The 25,295-nt window shown below is 40.6% G+C and overlaps 1 protein-coding gene across 4 annotated transcripts; it reads right to left on the reverse strand.

Annotated features, from left to right (window-relative positions):
• Positions 1 to 15: 15 nt before the first annotated feature.
• On the reverse strand, positions 16 to 22,831 carry LOC102304238 (ATP-binding cassette sub-family C member 4). Of its 4 annotated transcripts, XM_005945134.3 has the most exons (32): positions 22,509 to 22,831; positions 22,127 to 22,362; positions 20,655 to 20,765; positions 19,071 to 19,191; positions 18,659 to 18,883; positions 18,435 to 18,524; positions 18,095 to 18,258; positions 17,817 to 17,942; positions 12,249 to 12,498; positions 11,534 to 11,641; positions 11,339 to 11,428; positions 11,048 to 11,239; positions 9,949 to 10,043; positions 9,608 to 9,694; positions 9,302 to 9,398; positions 8,541 to 8,762; positions 8,244 to 8,381; positions 7,739 to 7,776; positions 7,471 to 7,586; positions 7,236 to 7,382; positions 6,433 to 6,512; positions 6,181 to 6,331; positions 5,950 to 6,069; positions 5,304 to 5,414; positions 2,339 to 2,439; positions 1,809 to 2,000; positions 1,572 to 1,727; positions 1,210 to 1,299; positions 954 to 1,126; positions 741 to 846; positions 488 to 621; positions 16 to 321 (listed from the first exon to the last, which is right to left on the reverse strand). In XM_005945134.3, exons 2-32 carry the CDS (start codon positions 22,204 to 22,206, stop codon positions 315 to 317), a joined length of 3,918 nt encoding a protein of 1,305 aa, XP_005945196.1. In that variant the 5' UTR covers positions 22,207 to 22,362; positions 22,509 to 22,831; the 3' UTR covers positions 16 to 314. The 4 variants fall into 4 exon arrangements, with proteins under 4 accessions (XP_005945196.1, XP_005945197.1, XP_042069379.1 ...); XM_005945135.3 differs by having other exon boundaries at positions 16 to 362; positions 22,127 to 22,831; XM_042213445.1 differs by lacking the exons at positions 16 to 321; positions 488 to 621; positions 741 to 846; positions 954 to 1,126; positions 1,210 to 1,299 and having other exon boundaries at positions 1,584 to 1,727; positions 1,809 to 1,866; positions 22,127 to 22,831.
• Positions 22,832 to 25,295: the final 2,464 nt, after the last annotated feature.

Here is a 25,295-nt window from a genome sequence, read left to right on the forward strand (position 1 = left end):
AGAAGACAAGGACTGTTACAAATTACATGAACTTTATGAAAATTCGTGTACAAAAAGTATAACGGTTTGGGAATTCAAGGTCAAATTCTGAAGCTTACAGATCTTACAGAGTAGCTTGTTCACATGTGACAATGTAACCATAATTTATGATTTCAACATAACTTAAAAACAGACACAGATCAAATAAGATCACAAAGCATAAAAACATCAAACGCCCCAGTCGTTGCACACAGTTGGAGGCAGGAGGAGCTCGCGGTGCTCAGAGGTTGCTGCAAGAGTTCAGCTGATTCCAGTGTTTCACTCCACGTCACAGTTTAACTTCTGTTTGGGTGTGAGAGAGACTTGTTGGAAGTAGACGTCACCTGGTTGTAGCAGCCACAGAAAAGTCTAAATTATTTTGCTCAGGCTGCTGTCATAAGCTGGAAAGCATGGAAACTGTGTGGATGCAGATTTCAGCCATGTTTAAGGGGACTCTTTTTCACCTCACCTTCCTGCTGACTCCAGCAGAGCCGCTGCCTCAGCCTGGCCCATCTCTTGCACCATCTTGTAGAAAGCACCCTCCTTGTTTTGCAGCAGAGTGAAAGGACAGTCCAGCTCCTGGATGGTGCCACTGTCCAGCACCTTAGGCCAAGAGAAAACATACGGTGGTGTAACAGTTAACACAGGAACATTTTTTGCATATCTGTGTACTCTAACAGTATGAATTTATTAAAAAGCTACAGTCGGAATAGCTGAGTCACCAGTATACGGTCGCTGTCTATGATGGTGTTGAGGCGATGAGCGATGGTGAGCACAGTGCAGTCTCTGAACTTTTCCCGAATGGTTTTCTGGATCAGCTCATCTGTCCTGCAGTAACGACAAGAAAAACACTTTGAGAATCATGTGGGAAAAGTGTGTTGAGAAAGCTCCTGGATGTCTAGGAGCTCTCTGTACTGGTAATGTATCTGGAGAACCTTGGGTCAACGTTGGCCGTGGCTTCGTCGATGATGAGAATGCGATTCTTCCTCAGGACTGCTCTGGCCAGGCACAGCAGCTGCCTCTGGCCCACGCTGAAGTTGGAGCCTGACTCAGCCAGGACAGTCTCCAGCTTCCCAGGCAGCTCCTCCACCACAGACTTCATCTGTACCTGCAGTGAACATGGAGAGGAGAAACCTGTAGCTGGTCTGTGGGCAGTAACGACAAATCTGGGTGTGCTAATTAAATACTAGCCTCTTCCAGAGCTTTCCACAGGTCTTCATCAGTGTGCTGGTTGAAAGGGTCCAAGTTCTTCCTCACACTGTCAGTAAAGAGAACTGGGTCCTGGGGGAGCAGAGGGGAGAGAAGTCAGGGAGAAAAATCAGTAGACTCTGCTACGTCATTAATTCTATGTACCAAAGCTGGATATGGATTTGGAAACGACACGCAGTATCGTATGACTTTGAAAATCTGTGTTTTGAGTTTAATTTACTGAAAATAAATGATATAGCAGTTTCAATTAATAGAAGAATAACAGAAATGGATAGCATTATTGTAACAGTGAGATTGTAACTACGTATTTCTTCAGGCAGTTGAAGTGTCATCTGATGTTGTACCTGAGGAATGATGGACATCTTCTGGCGCAGGTCATGTAGGCCAATCTCAGAGGTCACAATACCGTCGATGTAGATCTTCCCCTGGGGCTCTGCCAGGCGAAACAGAGCCGAGACCAGAGAGCTTTTCCCCGCTCCTGTTCTACCCACAATACCAACCTGACCCACAGGACACAGAACATCAACAGCTGATCATCACTCAGACCCCAACCAGTTGTTCTCCACAAACCGATGTGTCACCTTCTCTTTGGGTTGAAACGTGGCGTTGATGTCTTTGAGGACCGGTGGTCCATCCTTGCTATAAAAGAAGTTCACTCGATCAAAGGTTATCATTCCTTGGCTCGGCCAATCAGGGGGAGGACGCTTCTGAGTTTCTAAGGGTGCTTCACTCTTTAGCTCAGTGTACTCCACCACCCTCTCCACTGATGTCATCTGAAAAGCCAAGAGGTCTTTTTCAATTATGCTTTTTGTAGCCTATGTTAACGTTCATTCATAGGCATCAGGATGTTCTTATATTTTTTAAACCCCAAAACTGAAAATTCCAACTTTCCTACAAAGGGCTTTATAATTTGTACAGCATACTTTACTGTAAGTGCAGAAGTCAAGTGTCCAAAGTTTTTGTACAAATGAGGTATGATCAAAATTTGAGAGGATTAAGGGAAATGGAAACTTTGCTCCATGTAACTGTCCATTAAGTACATTTATCTTCACCCACCAACATCATTCATTCAAAAAACTGGAAATACAAAATGTCATCACTCAGTTCTTACCATGTTCTCCACCTCTGCACTTTGTCTCACTGTCCACTGGAAGTTTCCTATCAGTGTTACAGCATAGGTCAGCACAAGGCCCACCTCTCCAGCCTCCAGGCCTAATGGATCCAAAACATGATCAGAAATCAGAGGCTAGTTCAGGACTTTCTTCTGCATAAACTCAGTGTGTGTGGTTAGGGTATTTAGCAAACTAAATGCAGGTAAATTAAACATTTAATTGTGTTTAGTTTGCTAAATACCTTAAGCCCACTAAGGGGTTGGTTGGTTTAAAAGTTGTGGAACTGTTTGGTTTTTCTTTCCTTTATTTCTTATAGTTTAAGTAAAGGTTTTAATAAACGTCCATTTATGGCAAATCTTATTAATCTACATTATATATTCTTGACCTGTTGCACAGATTCAATTCAATTCACATCAATTTGATTTATATAGCACCAAATCACAGCAACAATTGCCTCAAAGCACTTTATATTGTAAGGTAAAGACCCTACAATAATACAGAGGAAAACCCCAACGATCATGTGACCCTCCACGAGCAAATCCTTTGGCGACAGTGAGAAGGAAAAACTCTGTTTTTATAGGAAGAAACCTCCGGCAAAACCAGGTCAGGAAGAGGCAGCCATCTGCCATGACTGACTGTGGGTGCAGGGAATAAGACGGGACAAAGACACACTCTGGAACACAGCCAGAGATGAACAATAACTAATGAATAAATGCTGAGTGGTGTATACGCACATAAACAGTGAAGAAAAAGACTCATCATGGGAAGCCCCCAGCAGCCTAGAGCTATTGCAACATGACTAAGGGAAAATTCAGGGTCAACTCACCCATCCCTAAATATATGCTTTATAAAAAAGTCTTAAAAGTACAGTTTGTCTCCTGAATCAGGGCTCTAGAGTGCGACCAATTTGGTCGCAAATGCGACCAAATTTTTCAGTGGTGCGACTAAAAAAAAAAATATTTGGTTGCACCTGTGCGACCAACTGTTCGGGTAGCAAAAAAAAAAAAAATCTGCAACCTTCCCTGTGGTCAACAACAGACACACATTATGCCCCTATCGTGGACTAAACCAATCAGAGATAGTAAGGGGCGGGACCTCTCTGATTGGCCGTGGTCCAGTTGAAAGTGCAGGTGGAAGTGGGAGGTGAGTAGCTTGAATAAAGCGATATTATTCATTAAATCCTGAATCGACTTTTAAATATAACTGTGTTTTGCCAGAATTTTCTCAGATTAAAGCTCACAAAACCATTTCAACAACAACCAAACAGCAAATGAGAGCAGGTACACTGATTCCACACAAAGACGTAAACACAGAGCGGACCGACGCATCAGAATCAACTTTGTCTGTCTCGGACGGCCCGTAGACTGACACGCTGTCGGAGCTTAGCGATCCTGATGCGTCCGGTCCACGCTGTGTTTACGTCTTTTTGCGCTGATTCTGAGCTGCAGGTTTTGTCTCTCTCCAACCAAAATTCACCGAGCCAGCAGCAAAAGAAGCAGCAAACTGCGCTTCACATTTGATCAATAATATAATATTTCTGCCCGTCTGAGGCTAAGTTGAATCGAATCGGGACTTTGAAAACCGGAATCGAATGGATTATAGAAATCAGTGATGATACCCAGCCCTAGTGAGCAGCCTAGGCACGACAGAAGTGGATGTAGCTGTAATAGGAAAAGAACTATTGCTAACTTTTCTGTTAAGTTAAGGCCTGATCCTTCTGAAATTCATAGCCAGTGCTCTGACACTGTGTCATCAATCTTTGAATGCTGAAAAAGCACAGTGTATCCAGAAAAACACATTATATTATATAAATTATTATAAAATTTGTGTGCGCCTAACTTTTTAAAGTTAGGAGTACCGGTACGCCCATGGCAAAAAGTTAGTCTAAAGCCCTGTCCTGAATCCAAACTTGGAGCCGGTTCCACAAAAGAGGGGCCTGAATACTGAAGGCTTGGCCCCCCATTCTATAGGAACCACAAACAAGCTTGCAGTCTGAGAGCGAAGTGCTCTAATGGGTTGATAGGGTACTATTAGGTCTTTAAGATGAGATGGGGCCTGATTATTCCAGACCTTGTATGTTAAATTCGATTCCGGATTTAACAGGGATGCAATGAGGAAAAACCAGTGTCGGTGAAATGTGCTCTCTTTGTCTGGTCTCTGTCAGTATCTTTGCTGCAGCATTGCGGACCATCTCAAGGCTTTTTAGGACGTTTTTAGGACATCCTGATAATAAGGAATTATAGTCCAGCCTAGAAGTAAGTTTTTCAGCATCACTTAAACGGGATGTTTTTAATTTGAACCAGATTCCGCAAATGGAAGTCCAACACATTTGTTTACCATATATGCACTGAATGATATATCCTGGTCAAAAATAACTCCAAGATTCCTCACAGTGTTACTGGAGGGTTAGGGTTCGATTTTTATAGGTGAGTACAATAACCTCAGTTTTATCTGAATTTAGAAGCAGAAAAGTAGACGTTATCCAAGTCTTTATGTCTTTAAGACATTCCTGTATTTTAACAAATTGGTGTGTGTTATCTGGCTTAATAGATAAATAGAGCTGGGTGTCATCTGCATAGAAGTGAAAATGTATGCTATGTCTTCTGATGATACTGCCTAAGGGAAGCATGTATAATATAAACAGAATTGGTCCTAGCACTGAACCCTGTGGAACTCCATAACTAACCTTAGTGTGTGAAGAGGACTCTCCATTTACATGCACAAATTAGAATCTGATAGATTGATATTCAAAACATCGTACAGTACCTTTAATACCTACAGCATACATAATCGCTGTAATAAAATAAATCAAGGATTTTTTCCTTCCCACTGTCGCCAAGTGCTTGCTCTAAGAGGGTCCTCTGATGGTTGGGGTTTTCTTTGTATCGTTACAGACTCTTTACCTTACAATATAAGGCACCTGTTGTTGAGACAGTTTGTCTGCATGGTGCTTTAGTTCCTCACCATGTCTGAGTAAGACGCAGCCAAATGCTGTGAGAGTGATGAATATGGAGCAAATGCTGTCAAGGCGTAGTGCAAACCAGCGGGAGGTCATCAGGAACAAAAACCACGCCTCTGCAACGAGACGAAAAAATGCATTTCATTATAAAGAAGATGACCAGGTTAATCTTTTGAGCAGGTTCACTTTACAAGACATTTCATGAGACCCAAATATCTCACACATGTAATTTATTATAAAGCGATTTGTACAATATAAAGCGCCTTGAGGTGACTGTTGTCATATAAATAAAACTGAATTAAAGTCTTCCAGGCTTCTTCGCTATCATTATTCCACTATCATTACTGATTTACAACATTTTTAACTTTTTTTCCAGCTGGAGACGCATAGCTTATCTTCACAAGGCCTCTTAGGAGAGATAGTTGAGCAAATGATCAACTTTGAATTGACCTGTGATAACCTTTCTTAAGAGGGAAAATGCCTTTACAAATATGCTCCCAGAAGGTATTCATTGACAGACAGAGCAAATTATCCAGAATTCCAGTTCTACTTGGAACTATGAGTAGTTTTCTTTATCGCTTGAAATTCCTTTAAAAATCAGCTAGAAAACCTCAGTTTTAACCATCCATAAAGAGTTCATAAAGAGTAAACCTGAATGCAGGTCCTGATGGGCATCAAATGCCTTCTTTAACCTCTCCTCAGCCTTGAGGGCTCTGATGGTGGAAAGACCCTGAAGAGACAAGGACAGGTGGGAGAAGACTGGACTCCGCGCTGTAGGAAAAGCAAAGATTAGCTGTGAGAAACTGTTAAACCGCCAGCGTCATTGAACCTACAGTTTAAAATGATGAGTTTATGATAGGATCGGAATAAAAATAAGCGCACTTGTTGACTCGAGACGTTTGACATCACGTGAGGTACGGAGGTAAAAGCTTCTCAAGTACAGAAAGATTATTAGGAGAGGAACAACAGGGATGAGGATGAGAGGGATGACTGAGGCTGCCACCGCGATAACGCCAGCATTCTGTAAAAACAACTAAAACAACATCGCATAATCAGAAATACTCAAATTACTGAAGGATCCTTTTAAGTGAGTCCAAAGTATAGTGTGTATATAGCACATATAGTAGTCTTCACTTGATAGAAGTCCACAAAAGTGATAGGTAGCATGGAGTCCATTTGGCTGACATCTTTGGAAAATCTGTTGAGTATTCGACCTGAAACAAGGGAAAAGGAACAGAAACACTATATAAAGAGAAGAATATAAATCATTCAATCTGTAAAAGCAAAGATATGTCAGCCCTGCACCATTATCATGTTAAGGATGTAGGCAAGTGTAATTTTTGTCCTTTTTCTTAGTGTGTACTGTATGCTCTAGTGGGCTAATGCTAGCAAGACGCTAACATTGAAGCTACCTGGACAATCCAAAATCAGTGGGTGATATCACTACGTCCATCTTTATGCTGTCTATGTTCTGAACATGAAGCTTTACACCATACAAATCAATGCTTTCACCATTCATTGAAACGTTGCCTTATGACAAGCACCTCGGTGAAAGTGGGGAGGAAAATCCCCATTCCTCCCTGAGCCTGGTTTTACCAGGAATCTCTTCCTGTTAAAAGAGAGTTTTTCCCTCCCAAAGCACCTTTATGTGGCTGTTCTAACTTGGAGTGCCAAGTATGAATAAAACTGGATTGAACTGAACTTAATAGACCTTTTTTTAGAGGTTTAAGGCCAATGTCATCTTGGAGAACTCAGACAACACTGGAATATGTCAGGGATGTGTTTTGACTCCAGTTCTCTTCCTGGTAGAAATAGACTGGGTTATTTGTAAAACTATAGGCAAAACTCCCAATCGGTCAAAGGCATAAGGCAGGATATACCCTGATGTAATTCAACGCTTTTTCTTAAATTTAAAATAAATTCTGTGTAGGCCTCACCTATGGGGTTGACATCAAAGAAGGTAACCGGGGTGTGGAGAACAGCACTAAACATGCTGTTGTGCAGAGTCTGAGCTGATCTCACCAGCCCATGAAATATCACCAAACTCCTGGCAAAACCAAAGACCACAGCTGCTGCTGTCAAACCTAAAAGTAAACACAGCAGGACTATATTAGATATTAGACCCGAAGACTCTAACAAGAACTATAGGTATTACTATAACTATAGGCTTACCTGAATAAATACCGAGGTAAAAAGTGAGATCAAACTTTCGAAATGAGCTAGTAACATCCATTCCACTGTCCTCGCTAACAGCAGTGGCTGTGCTGTTAGAAAACTCCTCCCCTGCCCTGTCAGATGACAAGACAATTCAATTAGGTACACAGGAAATGATAACTGATCTAATTTCATTTAAAAAAAAACTGTCAAATAAACAGTATAAAGTTAAGCTATTGCATACTGTATTTGCCATTAAAAATATCCACATTGGTAAAGTTCTTACCAATATACCAGCCACCAGTCCTGCAGGATATACGCAACCTGTTGAAACGGACCTCTCTTTAGATCAATTTTTGAAACACTCTTGAGCATGAGGAAACCAAGTTGCATGAAATGTGTGGGAGGGTGGGAAGGTTAAGTCAGGTTAGAGCAGGGGTGGGCAATCTCAGTCCACGAGGGCCGGTGTCCCTGCAGGTTTTAGATGTGTCCTCAAACCAACACAGCTGATTTAAATGGCTAAATTAGCTCCTCAACATGTCCTGAAGTTCTCCAGAGGCCTGGTAACGAACTAATCATGTGATTTAGGTGTATTGACCCAAGGTGAGATCTAAAACCTGCAGGGACACCGACCCTCGTGGACTGAGATTGCCCACCCCTGGGTTAGAGTCACTATGACTTTTCCACATGATTGTACAGTGAGGGATTTAATACTGATAACAGTTAATACAGACAGGTAACACCTGGAGACAGAAAGAGTGCAGGAAGGGTGTTGAAGGGTCGGGGCCTACCTCAGCTATTATGCTGAGCAGTATTATGACCATTAACACCAAAGTGTTGCAGCCGGCTGTGAAGTACTTAAGGTAAACGTGGCCGCTAACATTTCCTTCAGCTCGAGTTTCTTCTGTAATAGTTTGAGCAACTTCAACCTGCAAAACAATAAAATAAGTTTAGTGATAATAGACTTGCAGGTCTATTTTAACCCAAACTATTCATTTCTACTTCTGTCCATCCTTGTAATTCAGTGACTACAAAATGCTGCCATTTATGTGGGGACTCTTAATCTAATCTTTTGGAAATATACCTACATGAAGCTGATCAGTGCAGCTGCTGTCTGGTAGCAGGAGGCTGCTGGAAGAACAGTGTGACCCATGTGAGCAAATCGTCCACTGGCTGCGTAAAGACAATTTGTCTGGGTCAACCGAACATGACCCAACTGAATGTGCCTCCGCATCACTTCTCAGCAGGGACACAATATCCAGGCCAGAGGTCTGCAGCTCACTGTAGGTTCCCTGGACCATGACATGACCCTGGAGAAACAAATAATGAAAATGAGCAACAATGTGTTTGTCAGTACTTAATAACAAAAAAGTCAAAAAGGCTCATCTGAAGGAACGCTTTCCTTCGGAGCAAATCATTTCTATGAATTTGGAAAATTGGAAAACCACCATTAAAAATCCTGCCTGTTTATCCCTGACACTTTTCAGCTCGTCACCTAAGCTAACCTAAACCTAAACCTCCCAACATCACTCTACATAATGCTGGATCTCTTTCCTCCAGCTGAAGCTTTTTTTGACAAACTGAATTAGATTTTTCATCTGAATGAATATGTTTCCTTAACTTCTATAACTGAGTAGTTTTGTATTAACACATCTGGTCCAGAGACTTTGTGTTGTAAGTTAAAAAATTAATAACAATTTGGAAACGGAAATCGCACCTGAGGACTGGAGATCAACGTGTGCTAGAGCTCACTCTCAGAGATTACACACCTCAGAGTAACAAACTATAACTGGTGAATGCAAACATGTTTATCCCCTGCGTACTTAAACCAGCATAAAGGGGGACAAACCTCCTTGAGGACCAGGATCTGGTCAGCCGTCCTCAGATGCTGGAGCTGGTGTGTGATGAGGATACGACACTTGTTCTTCAGCAGGCCACAGATACACCTGATTTTGATAAATAAGAGGGGGTTTCTGCATGTTTGTGACTGTTGCTTTGAAATAGTTCCATATAAATAAAACTGAACTGAATGGAATTAAAACAGTTCACATGAACTTCAATCATGCAGTGTGTACTGTCGAGCATAAGCACGATTCTCGACACCATTATTAATCAGGGTATACAGATAATTAGCACCGAACTCTTTATTACTCACTGCTCAAAAAGATGTTTTCCAACTTCTGCATCCACAGCACTTAAAGGGTCATCCAGGAGGTAGATGTCTGCATCCTGATATACAGCCCTGAAAACAAGGACACACAGTGGGGGAATCTTATTCGTCAGGAAAAAGACTGAACTTTCACATAAACTATAGCAAATGTAACAGCACAAGTGTGTGCATGCAGGGTAAAAATACATGCACCCCAACATCTAGCTACTTGTTGCCTCTAGTTTAGGTTCCTTAGAAACTCAGACTAACATTTGAATGCGTCAGGGTGATACAATACATGTGAGTTTTCTTCTACGTAGCGTTCTTACTACATGATGTCCATGTACCTTGCCAGGTTGACACGAGCTTTCTGTCCCCCACTGAGTGTGGCCCCTCTGTCCCCGATCAGTGTCAGATCTCCATCTGGGAACAGCTGCAGGTCCTGAATTTGAAACAATGGAGGCGTAACTTGCCTACAATCATCAAGGGCATGAATGTCATGATAATTTTGAGTTTTTAATGATTTATTTGAATTGTTCTTTTTCCAGAATGAAACGATTGTACAGAAAAAAGGCCCTGCTCCAAAGTCAACACCTTCAAGCTTGATTGAAATTTGCCGTTCCCCCACATGGACAAACAAATAGCTTCTGATAAAATGTTTTATGGTCAGACAAGAGAAAGACTGAGATGTTAGACCACAATATATTTAGAGGAACAAAGGTGAGGCTTTCAAAGGCAGCTCTCCCAGGATGGCCAGCTCCATACCAGGAAACTAACCAATTTAAACAAACTGCCAAGAAGAGTGGTCAAAATATCTAGACAGAATCCACCAGAAGATCATTGACGGCCTCCAAAAGTGTCTGTTTGAAGAGCAACTTGCAAAGTGATATTGAACTAAATACAGCTAAATGAACAAATATATACTCACCAATAAATTGGTGAGTATATATTTGAGGTTGTTTGTATATTTTTGATCCATATATTAGAAAAAATCCCAAATAAAAGCTTAAACTTGTTTTAAAGTTATTGAAGATGTGTGCTGTACAATCATTCCACTATAGAAAAAGAATAGTTAAATAACCATGACATTCATGCCTGGGATGAGTGCATGCAAACTTCTGACCACAGCTGTACTTCAAATGAGACATAAAAGAAAAGCACAACTAATACTGCTTTACTTTCAAGAAAAGATGTGACGTCCCAAAGTCAAATTTCAGAATTTGCTCCTAAACTATAGCAAACAATGCAATTAATCAATATGATTATAATTGACTTTTGAAGGCTGCTGGCTTTTATCAAGGTCATCTGATCATATTGTTGGAGCTAATCAGCATTTTCTATAGGTAGGAACCCACCTTGTAAGATTTTACACCAGAGGGTAAAGAGCGGTTCGCCTTGAGCTGCTGGCCTAACATGAACTGGTTAACATGCAGCATTATATCTCACCTTCTTCAGAGCACAGGCTCTGAGGACCCTCTCATACTTTTTAGGATTCAGTTGTTTCCCGAACAGGATGTTGCTGCGGATGGTTCCAGGGAATACCCAGGGTTGCTGGGCTGCATAGCTTATTTGACCTATGACCTTTAATGTGCCTGTGTCATAAGGCAGCTCTCCCAGGATGGCACTGAGCAGAGATGACTGAAGAAAACACAGATGTTATGAACATGTGACCCTGAAAACACAATTTTGATACTCAATGTTCTGACCTAAAGGCTAAATGGTAAGTCAGTTGCGGACCTTTCCGGCCCCCACTGGTCCGATCACAGTGAGAAGCTGGTGTGACTCTGCTGTGATGGAAACATTGTGCAGAGATGGTGCATCCAAACTCTAAAAAAAAAAGAAGAAGAATGTATTAATTAATGCACAAATTTTGAATTTAAAATTATGCAAGATGACTCATTATCAATATGAGTTTTAAACTTTAACATTTACCTTATCCCAGTAGCAGGTCAGTGCCTCAATTTCAATAGCGTTCTCCATTTTTCCCTCCAAAGGCAGTGCGAGATTTTTTCTTTCAAGCTCTTCCAGGACGAGAAAATTCTTGAAAGATATTTAATGGACACACGTGCTTTGAAACATAAACTAAATTAGCACAGTTCTCTTGCTTTACCTATCCACAAATTTAGAAACAACTACATTTAAGATTAAAAAGAGTTCTGATGTCACCACCAATCTTTTATCTATTTTTTTGCAGGACAGTTACAATATCTGCAATCAATCTGGACATCACTTTAGGATCTATTTGACAGATGGATTCTCGATGATGGAAAACATCATGAATTTCAATTCTATTTTAGTTCAACAGCACCAAACAAGCATCACAACAACAGTTGCCTCAAAATGCTTTATATTGTAACCTAAAGAGACAATACAACAATGCAGAGAAAGTCCCAACAATCAGATTACTCAGATGAGCAAGCACATGGTGAAAGTGGGAAGGAAAAAATCCATTTTAACAGGAAGAAACCTCCATCAGAACCAGGCTCAGGGAAGACCGTAACGTTAAGTCAACACGATTTTTGTTATGTAAAGTTCTCTGAACTTTTTAGACAATAGAAAAGTAGTAAATCGGTCATTATGGTACTAATGACAGATATCAGCTACGGTTTTGTTACTCGTATTCCAATTTATGACAGAACAGAATTACCTTAATCCTGCGAATGCTCACAACAGTCTCTGACAATTTCTCAATGGCCAGAGGAAAGAACAGGGTCACTGTGAGCTTAATTGTACCATACAGGGATGCAGTGACAAACACACTGCTGGCAGTGATGGTGTTGCCCAGGAGGGCGTAGACAGTGAAGGTGACAAACACTGTGATCTTGCTGCTGGCAAAGAATGAAGCCATGTTGAGTCCTCGCAGGTAGGAGCTTTTTAATATCTGATGAATTTCTTTCCTAGGAGTAAAGAAGAACATAGGGAGGCTTAATATTTAAAATCAGAAGACTTTATTTAGAGTGTCACACCACTGTCAAAAAAAAGAATGCTCAAATGACTACAACTGAAATACTTACGTCTAAATAATTATTTTCTTCATCAGACCATGAAGAGTGCAAAGACATACTAACATACAAGACCTTGAACTATCAGGCCTCATCTTATCTTAAATATCACCCCAATAGAGCACTTTGCTCTCAGACTCCAGGCTTACTTGTGGTTCCTTGGTTATTGTAGTAGATAGAGCGACTTCAGCTTTCAGGGCCCTTTTCTGTTGAACCAGCCCCCAGTTTGGATTTCAAGATTAGCATTAAAGTTTTGCTTTTTGATAAAGTTTATAGTTATGGCTGGATCAGGTGACCCTGGCCCTGAAACCCACCTAATTTATGCTTGTGTTTCTTCTTCACTAACCTCTTTTCACCCTCTGTTTATACACCACTCTAGAGTTAATCATTAGTTATTATTAATCTCTGGTTCTCTTCCACACCATGTCTTTATCCTGTCTTCCTCCCCTAACCCCCAACCAATTGCACCAGATGGCTGCCCCTCCCTGAACCTGGTTCTCCCAGAGGTTCCTTCCTGTGTTTTTCCTTCCCACAGTTTTCATGTCTTTATCACATATTTTCTGTGCATTTTTTGTATTTTGTGGTCTTATATTTATTAGCCTACAAAGATTGAGTTAACAAGGTTTATCACGTATAATATGTGATTCTTGATATATTTACAGTGATGCTTCTTGTCTTGTTTTTTTTATTTCCTCTCACACAGGTGGTTGTTATTGTCTTTTTAAGTTTGTATTTAAGCTTCCCAGTTTGAATGTTAGACCCTCGTGAAGTTTCTCTAGTCGATACACGTAGATCAAGTTTATCCTCGCTGTGCTTCTACAAATTGTATTAAACTTTTTTTTATCTGGCGGTACAGTGGTTCTGAGTTTTCTGCTTTTTTGCCAGGAAGTTGTACAGTAGGCAACGTAAAATCACCGAAGAGGGTCACTGGATGGTAAATGGACTGATTCTTATATAACCCTTTTTTACTCTCGAAAAAAATGAAAAATAATGTACATTTCAAATTATACAAAAAGGTATTTTTCAGGGAACACAAAATGGGTTAACAATTTAAAGCTGTTGTGCAGCAATGGAGGTTGATCAGGTCTTGAAAGCTGGTGCTACTAATTCTTACAGGTGTTCCAGCTTTTCTGGATTACTTACAACCCCCTCTGCCTGCATGAAAGCAGTGTTGGAACACACTGTGGTACCATGCCCTCGTGAGCATCAGCTGAACAGCACTGTACTGCAAAAAGTAGTTTGTGGTGAGAAAAAGGTTTCTGAGAGTTAACAGCTTCCGTGATCGGTGGCTAACAGGGCAACAGCTTTAAACACAGCTTAATAATGGTCATAGCAAGTCTCAGTTTCAACTGTGAAGAGAAGACTTCGAGCTGCAGGTTTGACAGGACAAGCTGCAGGAAGAAAGCCATCGCTAAGACGTCAGAATAAGACAAAGAGGCTTGCCTGGGTCATGAGACATCGCCACTGCACTACTGAAGACTGGAAGAAGGTATTATAGAGCAATGAATCAAAATTTGAAATCATCGGTTCATCACGCAGGATCTTCGTACGCCTTCAAGTAGGCGAAAGGATGGCTCTACAGTGTGTGGCATCAACTGTCAAACATGGAGAAGGAAGTGTGATGGTCTGGGGCTGTTTTGCTGGATTCCAGCTCCGTGACTTGTACAGAGTGAGAGGCACCCTGAACCAAAATGGCTAACACAGCATTCTGCAGCGCAATGCAATACCCTCTAGTTGGTCAGGGTTTCATCCTATTGCAACATAATGACCCAAAACAAAAGTCTGAGCTATGCCAGAACTACCTCAGGAACAAAGAACAAGATGGTAAGCTTGAAAACATGGAGTGGTCTCCAGTCTCCAGACTTAAACCCCATCGAGCTGGTTTGGGATGAACTGGACAGAAGAGCGAAAGCAGAGCAACCTAAAAGTCCCACACATTTATGGGAACCTCTGCAAACGATATGGGAAGAACTTTCTGAAGAATATTTGATCTCTGTTGTAGAAAGAATGCCACGGGTGTGTTCAGCTGCCAAAGGTGGAATTATAGAATACATTTTGGTCTATAAATTGATTCCATGATAATTGTTTTACTTGAATTGCTTATTTGTACTATGCTTTCACTTCAGAGTGCAATGCAACATTAAACTGCATAACTTTCAATTATAAAATGGAAAAATTGGGGTGTTCTAAAACCTTTGACCGGTAGTGTACGTGTATCGAGTCTGTCAGTACTTGCCTGACTACACTGTGCCAAGTGTAAAATTAGGTGGAGCTGTGAGATCTGGAGTTGTTTTTTAGGAGTTGGGCTCATCTTAGTTCCAGTGAAACTAACTCTTGATGCATAACAAGACATTTTGGACAATTTCATGCTCCCAACCTTGTGGGAACAGTTTGAGGACGGCCTCTTCCTGTTCCAACATCATTGTGAAACAGTGCAGAAAACAACATCCAAATAAACATGCATCAATGAGTCTAATGTGAAATAACTTGACTGGCTTGCACAGAGTCCTGACGTAAACCTGACAGAACATCTTTGGGAATAATTAGAGCGGAGGCTGTGAGCCAGACTTTCTCATCCAATATCAGTGTCTGACCTCACTTCTGGAAAAATGGTTAAAAATTCCCATAAATATACTCCTAAATCATAATAAACCTTATGGATTAACAATGGGATGTCACTCAATTTCATATGCGTGTGAAGGCAAACGAGCAAGAACTTTTGGCAATATATCTTGGTGTTGCATGCAACACCAAGATCATGTGTTCGTTTGCTTGACCAAAGGCTCAGTCCAGCATAGCGTCAACATATCGTTTGGTAATGATGGAATGCTAATACTGGGAATACTGGGAATACATTTAGCTTGACTCAGCAGAAAATGACAGTTAATATTAGATTTGACCTTACTTTGGCTCAGGGATTGGGAATCGCATCTGTAACTGGAAGGTCGCGGTTCGATCCCTGGGCTCTCTGTCCTGGTCGTTGTGTCCTTGGGCAAGACACTTTACCCTACTTGCCTACTGGTGTTGGCCAGAGGGGCCGATGGCGCGATATGGCAGCCTCGCTTCTGTCAGTCTGCCCCAGGGCAGCTGTGGCTACAACTGTAGCTGCCTCCACCAGTGTGTGGATGTGAGAGTGAATGAATAGTGGTATTGTAAAGCGCTTTGGGTGCCTTGAAAAGCGCTATATAAATCCAATCCATTATTACTTTGGAACATTAGCAAAACAGCTTTAAAAAAAATTGTTTGTCGAAAGCTTTGGTACGGCCTCTAAGGACATTCAGTGCGGGGCCTCTCACAAGAATGTAATGATTCAGCATCTGCAGAGGCCCCAAAGCCTGAGGCCTTGCGCTTGACGGAAAGAACGTAACGTTCTTTGTTTTGTGTTTTGATCAAGATGAAGGGTTTTGTTTCTTCTCTACAAATCATTAAAAAAAACCAACAACTTAAAATCCATTTAAAATATAAAAATAGACAAACCATTTCACCATAAATCAACACTGTGTTAGAATTCAAATGTACACATTACTTCATATTTACTACATATTTAGTAGTTTTGTAACTGTGGATATCTTAAGAAGTCTTTATTATCAAAGACTCATTGAGACTTGAAGGTTGACTGTAAAACATTTTTCTTCCTGAAACTGTAACCCTGAATTTATCATGACTACAATGCAACCCACGTTTTCACACAAAAAAAAAAAAAATGTTGAGCTGTTGTATAATCCACACCAAAAGTTCAAGCTTCACCGACTTCCTCACTCTCTGTCTGTACATGGCCAATATTAAAATACTGGCTTCTGTAAAGCAAACCTCTTTATACCATATCACCCCAATAGAGACTTCTGACTTACACGTGGTAAGTATTTAAAATCAGAATGAAGAAGGCAGAACCTCCCATTCAATGCTGGTCACTAGTAGTGACAAATTTCCTCTGTGGTTATTCTAAGTACATTTAAGCTGAAGATGGATGGAAAGTTTTGAAGGCTACAATGGATTACTGCTTGATGTCACAAGGACTGATTTTGAGTGGGTTTCTTTCAAAGAATCTCAGAAGGTGTTGATGGGAACAATAAGTGACAGTTAACATATAAAGTGCAGAGCAAACATAAAGGATTATCATTAACCAGACATCAATGCTGAGAAAGTTGAGGATTAATGAATTAATACAAATCTAAGCTGTTCTTTAAGAGCAGTACATCAAAGCAATAAGGAATTCTCCTTGTTGTTAATTCTGATTAATTCTTCTTGTAGCTAATCCATATGTACTCCCATGGGCCCTAAGAGGTTATCTGAAAAACTGTGATTGCAGTGATTTAAAGAAATTGATGAGCTCTGCAGAGATAAGAAAATCCAATACAGATCACGCTATTAATGAAATCTCTTTACATTTTCCCAGACATGCCTAACTTTATATGCTCAAGCTCTTTGTTCTTGTTGATGAGGAGACTCATAAGCACACATAAAACATTAGGCACACCAAAGGATGTTTTCAACTGTATACTCTAACTAAAAAATATATAGGAAAAATCATGCTGGATATCAATGCTGACTACACTATGGACTGTGTATTGTGTAAGGAATGAAAGGATGTCAGATTGTTTCATCGAAATGAAAATTATCAACCTATAGAGCTGAAAAATATATATTTTGTTGAAATATCACTGCAGCAGCTCAAAATGGTACTTAGCAGTTTGTATTATTCCCATAAGTTTAACTGACTTGATGCTATAATCTCATCAAAAAGTGTTCCTTTGATTTTTACATGTATAGGACCAGTTCTCCGCTGTTCCAGAAGAGCACAGTGGTTCAACATGGATCTCTGCCTCCAGACAAACCACACATTATGTGAACCCTACATTTCTCATTCGTTTGGCAAATGAGAAAAGTTCCTGGGCTGATGGAGCAAGCCTGATCTGTGGTATGATCTTTCTTTATGCCCCTGAAGTTTATCGGTCCTGTTCACTATTTTAAAAGACAGCTAAAGACATGTCTGATATTTTCAGTTCATTTCATTTCCACATGTGTCGAAGCATTAATCATATTGGTCGTTCCAAATCATAAAACTGCAGGATGACGAGTCACTTTATTAAAATATTTATTTTGACAGTTTTTGATTCACTGTTTATACTCATAATTATTATGGGAGCACATTATAAGAAGAAGAAATTCCTCTAAAAAATTAGCTGATTCTTCATAAAACCTGTAGTTCTTACCTTCTGACTTCAGTCACCAGAGCTGAGAACGGTTTCTCCCAGGCATACATCTTGATTATCCTGATACCAGACACCACTTCGTTCATGATACGGATTCTGTTGTCAGTAAGGACTGCTGTTTTGCTCCTGCAAATATAAGCACCATTTACACTGTGCCCATTAGAGGCTAAAAAAAACATCTAATCAAAATTGTATAAAAACAGGCAGACAATGTGCATAATAAAAGAACGTTATCGTCAGAAACAATAATGTCCAGCTTCTGTATTCTTCGTCCATACCTGAAGATGCCAAAGAGTTTTCCAAACCAGGTTTGTATCGGCATCATGAGTGCGATGGCTGCTACACCTGCCAGGCACGAGGCACCGATCTCATACCAAAGGAAAACAATGATCACCACTGCTTGGAGAGGTCCCACCCACAGGTAGTGCAGATTAAGTGTAATCTATAGAGAGCATGATTGTTGACGTGCAGAAAACATGCTGGACAACTTGTCCAAACCTTACAATTTTTTACAAATCTGTGTGAAGATCTTGATGTTAAGGGCACAACTTGGTTTAAAAATGTCATCAAATACAATTAAATAATCTCATCATGTGTTTGAGTACATGATTCTCTTACCTCATCGAAACGATTAACATCATTTGAAAGGAGGTTCACTATTTGCCCAGTGGTTGTTTGTCCCATGGATTTAGCACTGAGTCTGAGAGCCTGATGAGAGGAATTTTACTTAACTGCTCAAAAAACAATTTTCACAACACCGACAAGTATAGATGGATCCATCGGAACATATTTCTGACAGAGATAAGCTGACAACTCTTCATTTGTACAGATTTTTCACTGACCTTCCTGTAGATCATGTGACACATAGCCACTCTAATCCTCATGCCTGTTCTTAGGACATGATAGTAGTAGAGATGTTGGAGGATAGTCAGTCCAAGCGTGGAGATGGACATCGCAGCAGCGTAAACATACGCCATGCCAAGACTTCTCTGATCATCGGGGTCACCATTCTCAAAGAAAAGGATTATCTTCCCCAGAAGAAGTGGCTGGATCACTTTGATTGTCTCCTTTATGACAAAGACAATGAATGCAAGCTTACATTCATCCTTTCCCAGACTTTAGGAAATGGGTTCAAATGGCTGCTAGATATTTGAGCCAATTTTTGTTACAAGAAAGGTCTCTGAGTACATTAGCATGCTTATTATTTCATTACAAATAACTCATCTGACACCTCCACATGACCAGTCGACATACCAGGAAAAAAACAAATATCCCAGCCATTGCATAGGACCTTCCATAGAACTTTATAAGGACTCTGGTGAGTTTTGGCTTCAGGAGTTCCTTTGTAGCATGTCTAACTTCACGGTCCCAAAATCTGCAAGATAAACATGGAGATTATTAGATTAGGCTAACCTATGAGGTAACTGTGAAAGGTACAACTTCTCTGGTACAAACAGAAGTACACACTATAAGTTGATCTTTAGACCAATCTACAACAACAAATGGCAATGTAACTATTTAGGATATAGTCACACCAACATTTTAAAAAATTCATTAGCAAATAAACCTTCCAAATGAGAACCATACGGCCGCACAGTGGCAACATACTCATTTGTTACAAGAAGTATCAGGTTAATGGAATGGCAAACAGCAATTCAATGATCCACCAGTGACACTGCCACTTACATCTTCATCAAATGAATGGCACAGAGAGCTGGTTAGCATTTCTGACTGAGAGAGCTGGGAACATTTACACGTGTGGCAAAAAAGAAGCTACTTATTTAACAATTTTATAACAATTACTATTAAAAACTATTAAAACTAAGTTAAAAATAAAAGCAAAATTTAAGTGTGGACTTCCTACCATCACCAACTGCTTGCTCAAAGGGGGTCACTGACTTGTTATGGTTTTCTCTGTAGTATTATGGGGTCTTACCTTACAATACAAGGTGCTTTAAGTTGGCTGTTGTTGTGATAAAATGGAACTGAATTATTTAAAAGTAATAAGCTTTATTACAGCTCTTTCTGTTGAACATTTAGTGTTATTTTTAGTGACAGGATGCCTGTTGGGAGCATCGGCATGTTTCAGGGAGGCCTAAGGTTGGGTTTGGCCTGTTGTGAAAGGAGTTAATACATCAAACAGGAATAAGTAGATAGACCTGTCAGAATAACACATCAGGTGTGACTCACACTACAGCAGCACTCCCTGGCAATTCAAAGAAACACACAGCTACTGAACAAGCATGCAGTCTCTCCTGGCAAAGCACCAACAGCTACCTGCTTGTCTACAGATCATATTTGTACAATTCACCAGGGGAAATGAACCCCTGAAGAGGTGAATACAAACAGAAATATCATCAATAGATGGCAGACTCCAGAAAAATATTTTGGGGTATTATTCTACTGTGGTAGACTGGCCAGAAATGACTTTTTTTGCATCATAAATAGATAACAACGCTTCTTCTTCTGGGCTGCGTAAAAGACCAGTTCATAAATACTACTAAAAGTGATCAAGAGCTCAAAAACCTCTGGTGCTAGGTCAACCATCCAGCTACATGTAAAGGAAGTGACAACAAAACCATAGGGTCTTAACCCATAACTTTCCTGGGTAGAAGAAGTTTTTAATGTTATTCAAGGCAATATTTGACTAAATCACATGTTGTGAAATGGGTTATTTGGGTAGTATGCATAACCACATTGCTCATTGACTCAAAAATAAATCTCTTCTCAAACTGGTCATAGAAAATTGTAAGGACCTATGTCTGAGCCATCATCTTCTCAGTCTCTCAGATTTGACTTTTGTTAGTGATCCAATAATGCAACACAGCAGTGTAGTACCTCTGTAGCTCCTCTCCCAGGGCTTCAGACTGATCCTCTTTAAGGATGCTATACATATCATTTTCCTCAAGTCTTCGCTTTTGGCCAAGCTGCAGCAAAGGGGTTAACCAGCTGAAATAGAAAGACAGAAAGTATTCATGGCGCTTCACCTATCCCTCATTTTTCCATATTTCGGCCGTATTCCAAAAGATTCGATTCATTTTCCACCTCAGAATTCTACACACGATACCCCACGATAAAAAGCAAAAAAAGTTTGCTCGGCTTTTTGTACTTATGATAGTTTACTGATGTCTGGGTTTTAAAAAATTAGCTTTACAGATCAACTTGGCTTAAATCACACACATTAGCATGCCCGTCAAAGTCCGCCTTCCCTGGACACACACACTCACACACACACCATCCCATATCCACCACGTTTTTCAAAAAAATACTAACAATAAAAAAAAACACCCGACTTTAACTTTAAGAGAATAAAAAAACAGTATAATGGGACAGTTCATCTTAATTTAACTCTGTGTTTTTCTGGCAGTAAAAGCACCTGTTTGCATAGCCTGGTGTCTCAGTGTATGACATTCAGTGTATGTCAGGTTAGCAGAGGGGAAAAGCAGACGTATCAGAAACAACATAGCAAAGTTTTCTGCTTCTCCCAGTTTAATAATTCTCTGGTCATGTGTAGTGAAGCCTCCCTTGGTATCTAGAAAGAAGTGCACTTTGAACATTCTGAAGGTGAGTTATTACTCAGTTACTCAATGCTTTCAATATAGACATCAAAAGGCCAACCACATATCTATGTAGTATTTGTTTGTGTGGTACTCATACTATGTATTAAGCCAGTTTAAACCATGAGGGCTACATTAAAGCCTACGATTGCTTTTCCCATTCATGAGTTATGGTTGAAAAACTCAAACAAGTCCAGAGCTACCTGACTCAACTCTGCTGTTCAAAATCTATTCCACAAATAAATGCACAGAAATAATACACACAGCGAAAAGCTGCACATACTTTCTGTGGATTTAGTATTTTTTATGACCTAATAAAATAACCCAGGAGTTTTTTGTTTTGTTTTGTTTTTTCAGTGTATGGAAGTGATTCTACCCACTTTGAATTAAAGTAATCAGTCTCAGTTTCCACTATTATGGTCTGAAGCATGTAAACACCGGCTTTTGAATAAATTCTGAAGTATTTCTTGCTTGCCTCATGTGGTCCGTGGGGCACGGCATTGCTGGGATGGGCTAATCCTATTGATTTTTCAATGCGTGATCAAGTTATGAGAAACTATTTTTTTCAATTAAAAATGCATCCTGGCACAGATTAAATCCCCTTGTAAACGGATTCATAGTTCTAGTTAACTCAGAAAAACCACAATTAAAACGATATACAAACATGTATGCATGAAATCAGCAGTTTGTTGTTCTTAACTGATTACCTCACCGCTCGGTCAGAGTTAGATCACGCCGTGAAATCACACTTACCACAAAAAAACTCTTGAAAAAAAGCTGGCAGTTGCCAGCGGGTTGTGCCTGCCGCCCGTGCTTGTCACCTCCATGGTCATACTGAGGATAGCTCAGCCGGGCGCATCTCTGCACGCTGTACGCTCCACTTCATTCGGTCCGTGTAGTAAGTGGAAGTTATGTAAAGCTCAACCAATAACTGTTCAGGCTGGAATTTAGCCGTTTAAGTTATTTAAGATCGCTTCACGTAACTCCACCTACACGACCATCAGTGCAAATTGAAAAGGAAAGTGAAACTTTATTATTATTATTATTAATATTATTATTACTACAGGACTAGAGGATGTCGTGTTTGGAACTTGAAAAGTAAGGGAGTCATGTGATCTTTTCAGTCTAGCTCTACCTGTGCAGCATTATTAAAATATGTCTGCTTTCCTAACACCTCAGGGTTTACACAGCCTCTCGACCTCTGACCACTGGTACAGGATCCAGCACAACCGAGATCCGGAAGAAAACAGACGGACGCATGGATGTTTTGCTTTCACACACAGAAACTTCCGAACGGAGTCCGCGAACCAAAGTGCGTCACTACAAAACAAGTGAGAACGTCCACTCCGCTTATTGGCCGGTTGGGTGTCAGAGGCAGGAGCGCTGTGCTCTGGACTGCGTGTAGAATTTCTGCTCAATTTACGGCTAGTTAAATTCTGCATCCCAGAGTGCAAAGTATACGTGACTACGGGAAGACGTTAAGGTCAAACTTGAAGTAAGCTGAGTCAGAGCGGGATTACGTTGTCAACATGAACGAATCAGAGCTGTCAAAGTAAGGTCCGGGATCCAAAATCGGCCGACAACGACTCCAATCCGGACTGCTGAACTGCTTTGGACAATGTAAAGGAGGACATAAATGATGGACTTTTAACTGTATATTAATACGTTTTGCATCTTTTTCTACAAACAAGGATCTCTCCCCTGGCCATTCATCCTGCACCAAAGTATTTTAGTGATAGATAAACAACTGAAGGACAGAAAAGTTCCTGTTTTTCCAATACTCTGAATTTATTTTACACCCCCCAAAACAAACAAACAAACAAACAAACAAACAAACAAACAAACAAACAAACAAACAAAACAAAACAAAACAAAACAAAAAAATATATATTGTGGGTCCATAGTAAAACCAAAAATTAAATTGATAAATAAAATATCCTTCAATTACCAAAAAGCTTTCAGTTTTATAATTATAGGATAATCTGGATTTTATTCATTTATATTTACATTTATTTCTCACAGTTTAATTCAAAAAAGGCAACAGATCTATTGCTCTCCTACATCTAATTTTTCTTTGGAAATTGCTTTTCTACCCCAAAGTGGAGGCCAGGGTGTCGAAGTCTCTGTGTGTGAGCTGCAGTAATAGCAGAAATTCAGTTTGAAATTACTCACTCACTCAAGTACCTACAGTTACATAGGACACAGGACGGTAAAGTTTAAATAAAGAGCAACCTGCTACTTGAATATTTTACACAAGCACAAATAAACGACTTCATATTAATTTAATGCTTAATGATAGTGAAACTGCTGCCATTCAGATGCTTTACTGTTGGTGTTGCATGGTGGATCAAAATCCGACTTTTTCTAATTTTGTGATTTTTCTGATTTTCTGTGTTCGTAATTCCTTTCTTAAAAAGTAAAATTATTTTTAATGCACCAAGATAATACTCTATTACAAGTAAGAGTCTAGCATTCACCCTCCTTAACTATAAGTATACAAGCATAATCAAAGGAGCTTGCAAAGAAAAGCGTCTGGACTTCTTTAAGTTGCTTGAAGACGTTTCACCTCTCATCCGAGAAGCTTCTTCAGTTCTAAGGTCAAATGGTGGAGAGTCCCAGATATAAACCTAGTGGGAGTTTCCCCCCACAGAGGGACAAAAGGACCCCCTGATGATCCTCTAATCACCTGAGCCAAGGTGTGAAATTGGGTGCGGGCCCCAATCAGCCAGAGTTTCAGGTGGGTTCATTGTGAAACCTGGCCTCACCTTGTCATGCGAATTCCTGAGGTCAGATGGCCCAGGATGTGAGTGGGCGTTAAGGCGTCTGGGAAGGGATCTCAAAACTGGATTATAGATGGCAGAGAGTTGGTGTCGTAAACCCCCGCCTCTGTTCAAAGATGGTCGCTCACAGTGGACATAGATGGCTTCTTTCACTCCTCTTTCAAACCATCTGTCCTCTCTGTCCAAAATGTGAACATTGGCATCCTCGAAAGAGTGACCTTTATCCTTTAAGATGCAGATGGACTGCTGAGTCTTGTCCTGTGGAGGTGGCTCTTCTGTGTTGTGCCATGCGCTTGTGAAGTGGCTGTTTGGTCTCTCCAATGTAGAGGTCTGGGCATTCCTCGCTGCACTGTACAGCATACACCACTTGTTAAGTTTGTGTTTTGGCGTTTTGTCTTTCGGGTGAACCAGTTTCTGTCTGAGTGTGTTGCTGGGTCTGAAATACACCGGGATGTCATGCTTGGAGAAAACTCTCCTGAGTTTTCTGATACACCGGCTACATAGGGGATGACAATGTTGTTGCGTCTGTCCTTCTTATCCTCCTCTCGCTGGTGTCTGGTCTTCTTTTCTGTGCCTCTTTGCCTGCATTTCAGACCCAGCAACACAGCTCAGACAGAAACTGGTTCACCCGAAAGACAAAACGCCAAAACACAAACTTAACAATGTGGTGTATGCTGTACAGTGCAGCGAGGAATGCCCAGACCTCTACATTGGAGAGACCAAACAGCCACTTCACAAGCGCATGGCACAACACAGAAGAGCCACCTCCACAGGACAAGACTCAGCAGTCCATCTGCATCTTAAGGATAAAGGTACACTCTTTCGAGGATGCCAATGTTCACATTTTGGACAGAGAGGACAGATGGTTTGAAAGAGGAGTGAAAGAAGCCATCTATGTCCACTGTGAGCGACCATCTTTGAACAGAGGCGGGGGTTTACGACACCAACTCTCTGCCATCTATAATCCAGTTTTGAGATCCCTTCCCAGACGCCTTAACGCCCACTCACATCCTGGGCCATCTGACCTCAGGAATTCGCATGATCAAGGTGGAGGCCAGGTTTCACAATGAACCCACCGAAACTCTGGCTGATTGGGAGCCCACACCCAGTTTCACACCTTGGCTCAGGTGATTAGAGGATCA

The sequence above is a fragment of the Haplochromis burtoni genome, unplaced genomic scaffold (genome assembly GCF_018398535.1).
Source record: "Haplochromis burtoni strain Fernald_Lab_line unplaced genomic scaffold, NCSU_Asbu1 Contig_443, whole genome shotgun sequence".
NCBI lineage: Eukaryota > Metazoa > Chordata > Actinopteri > Cichliformes > Cichlidae > Haplochromis > Haplochromis burtoni.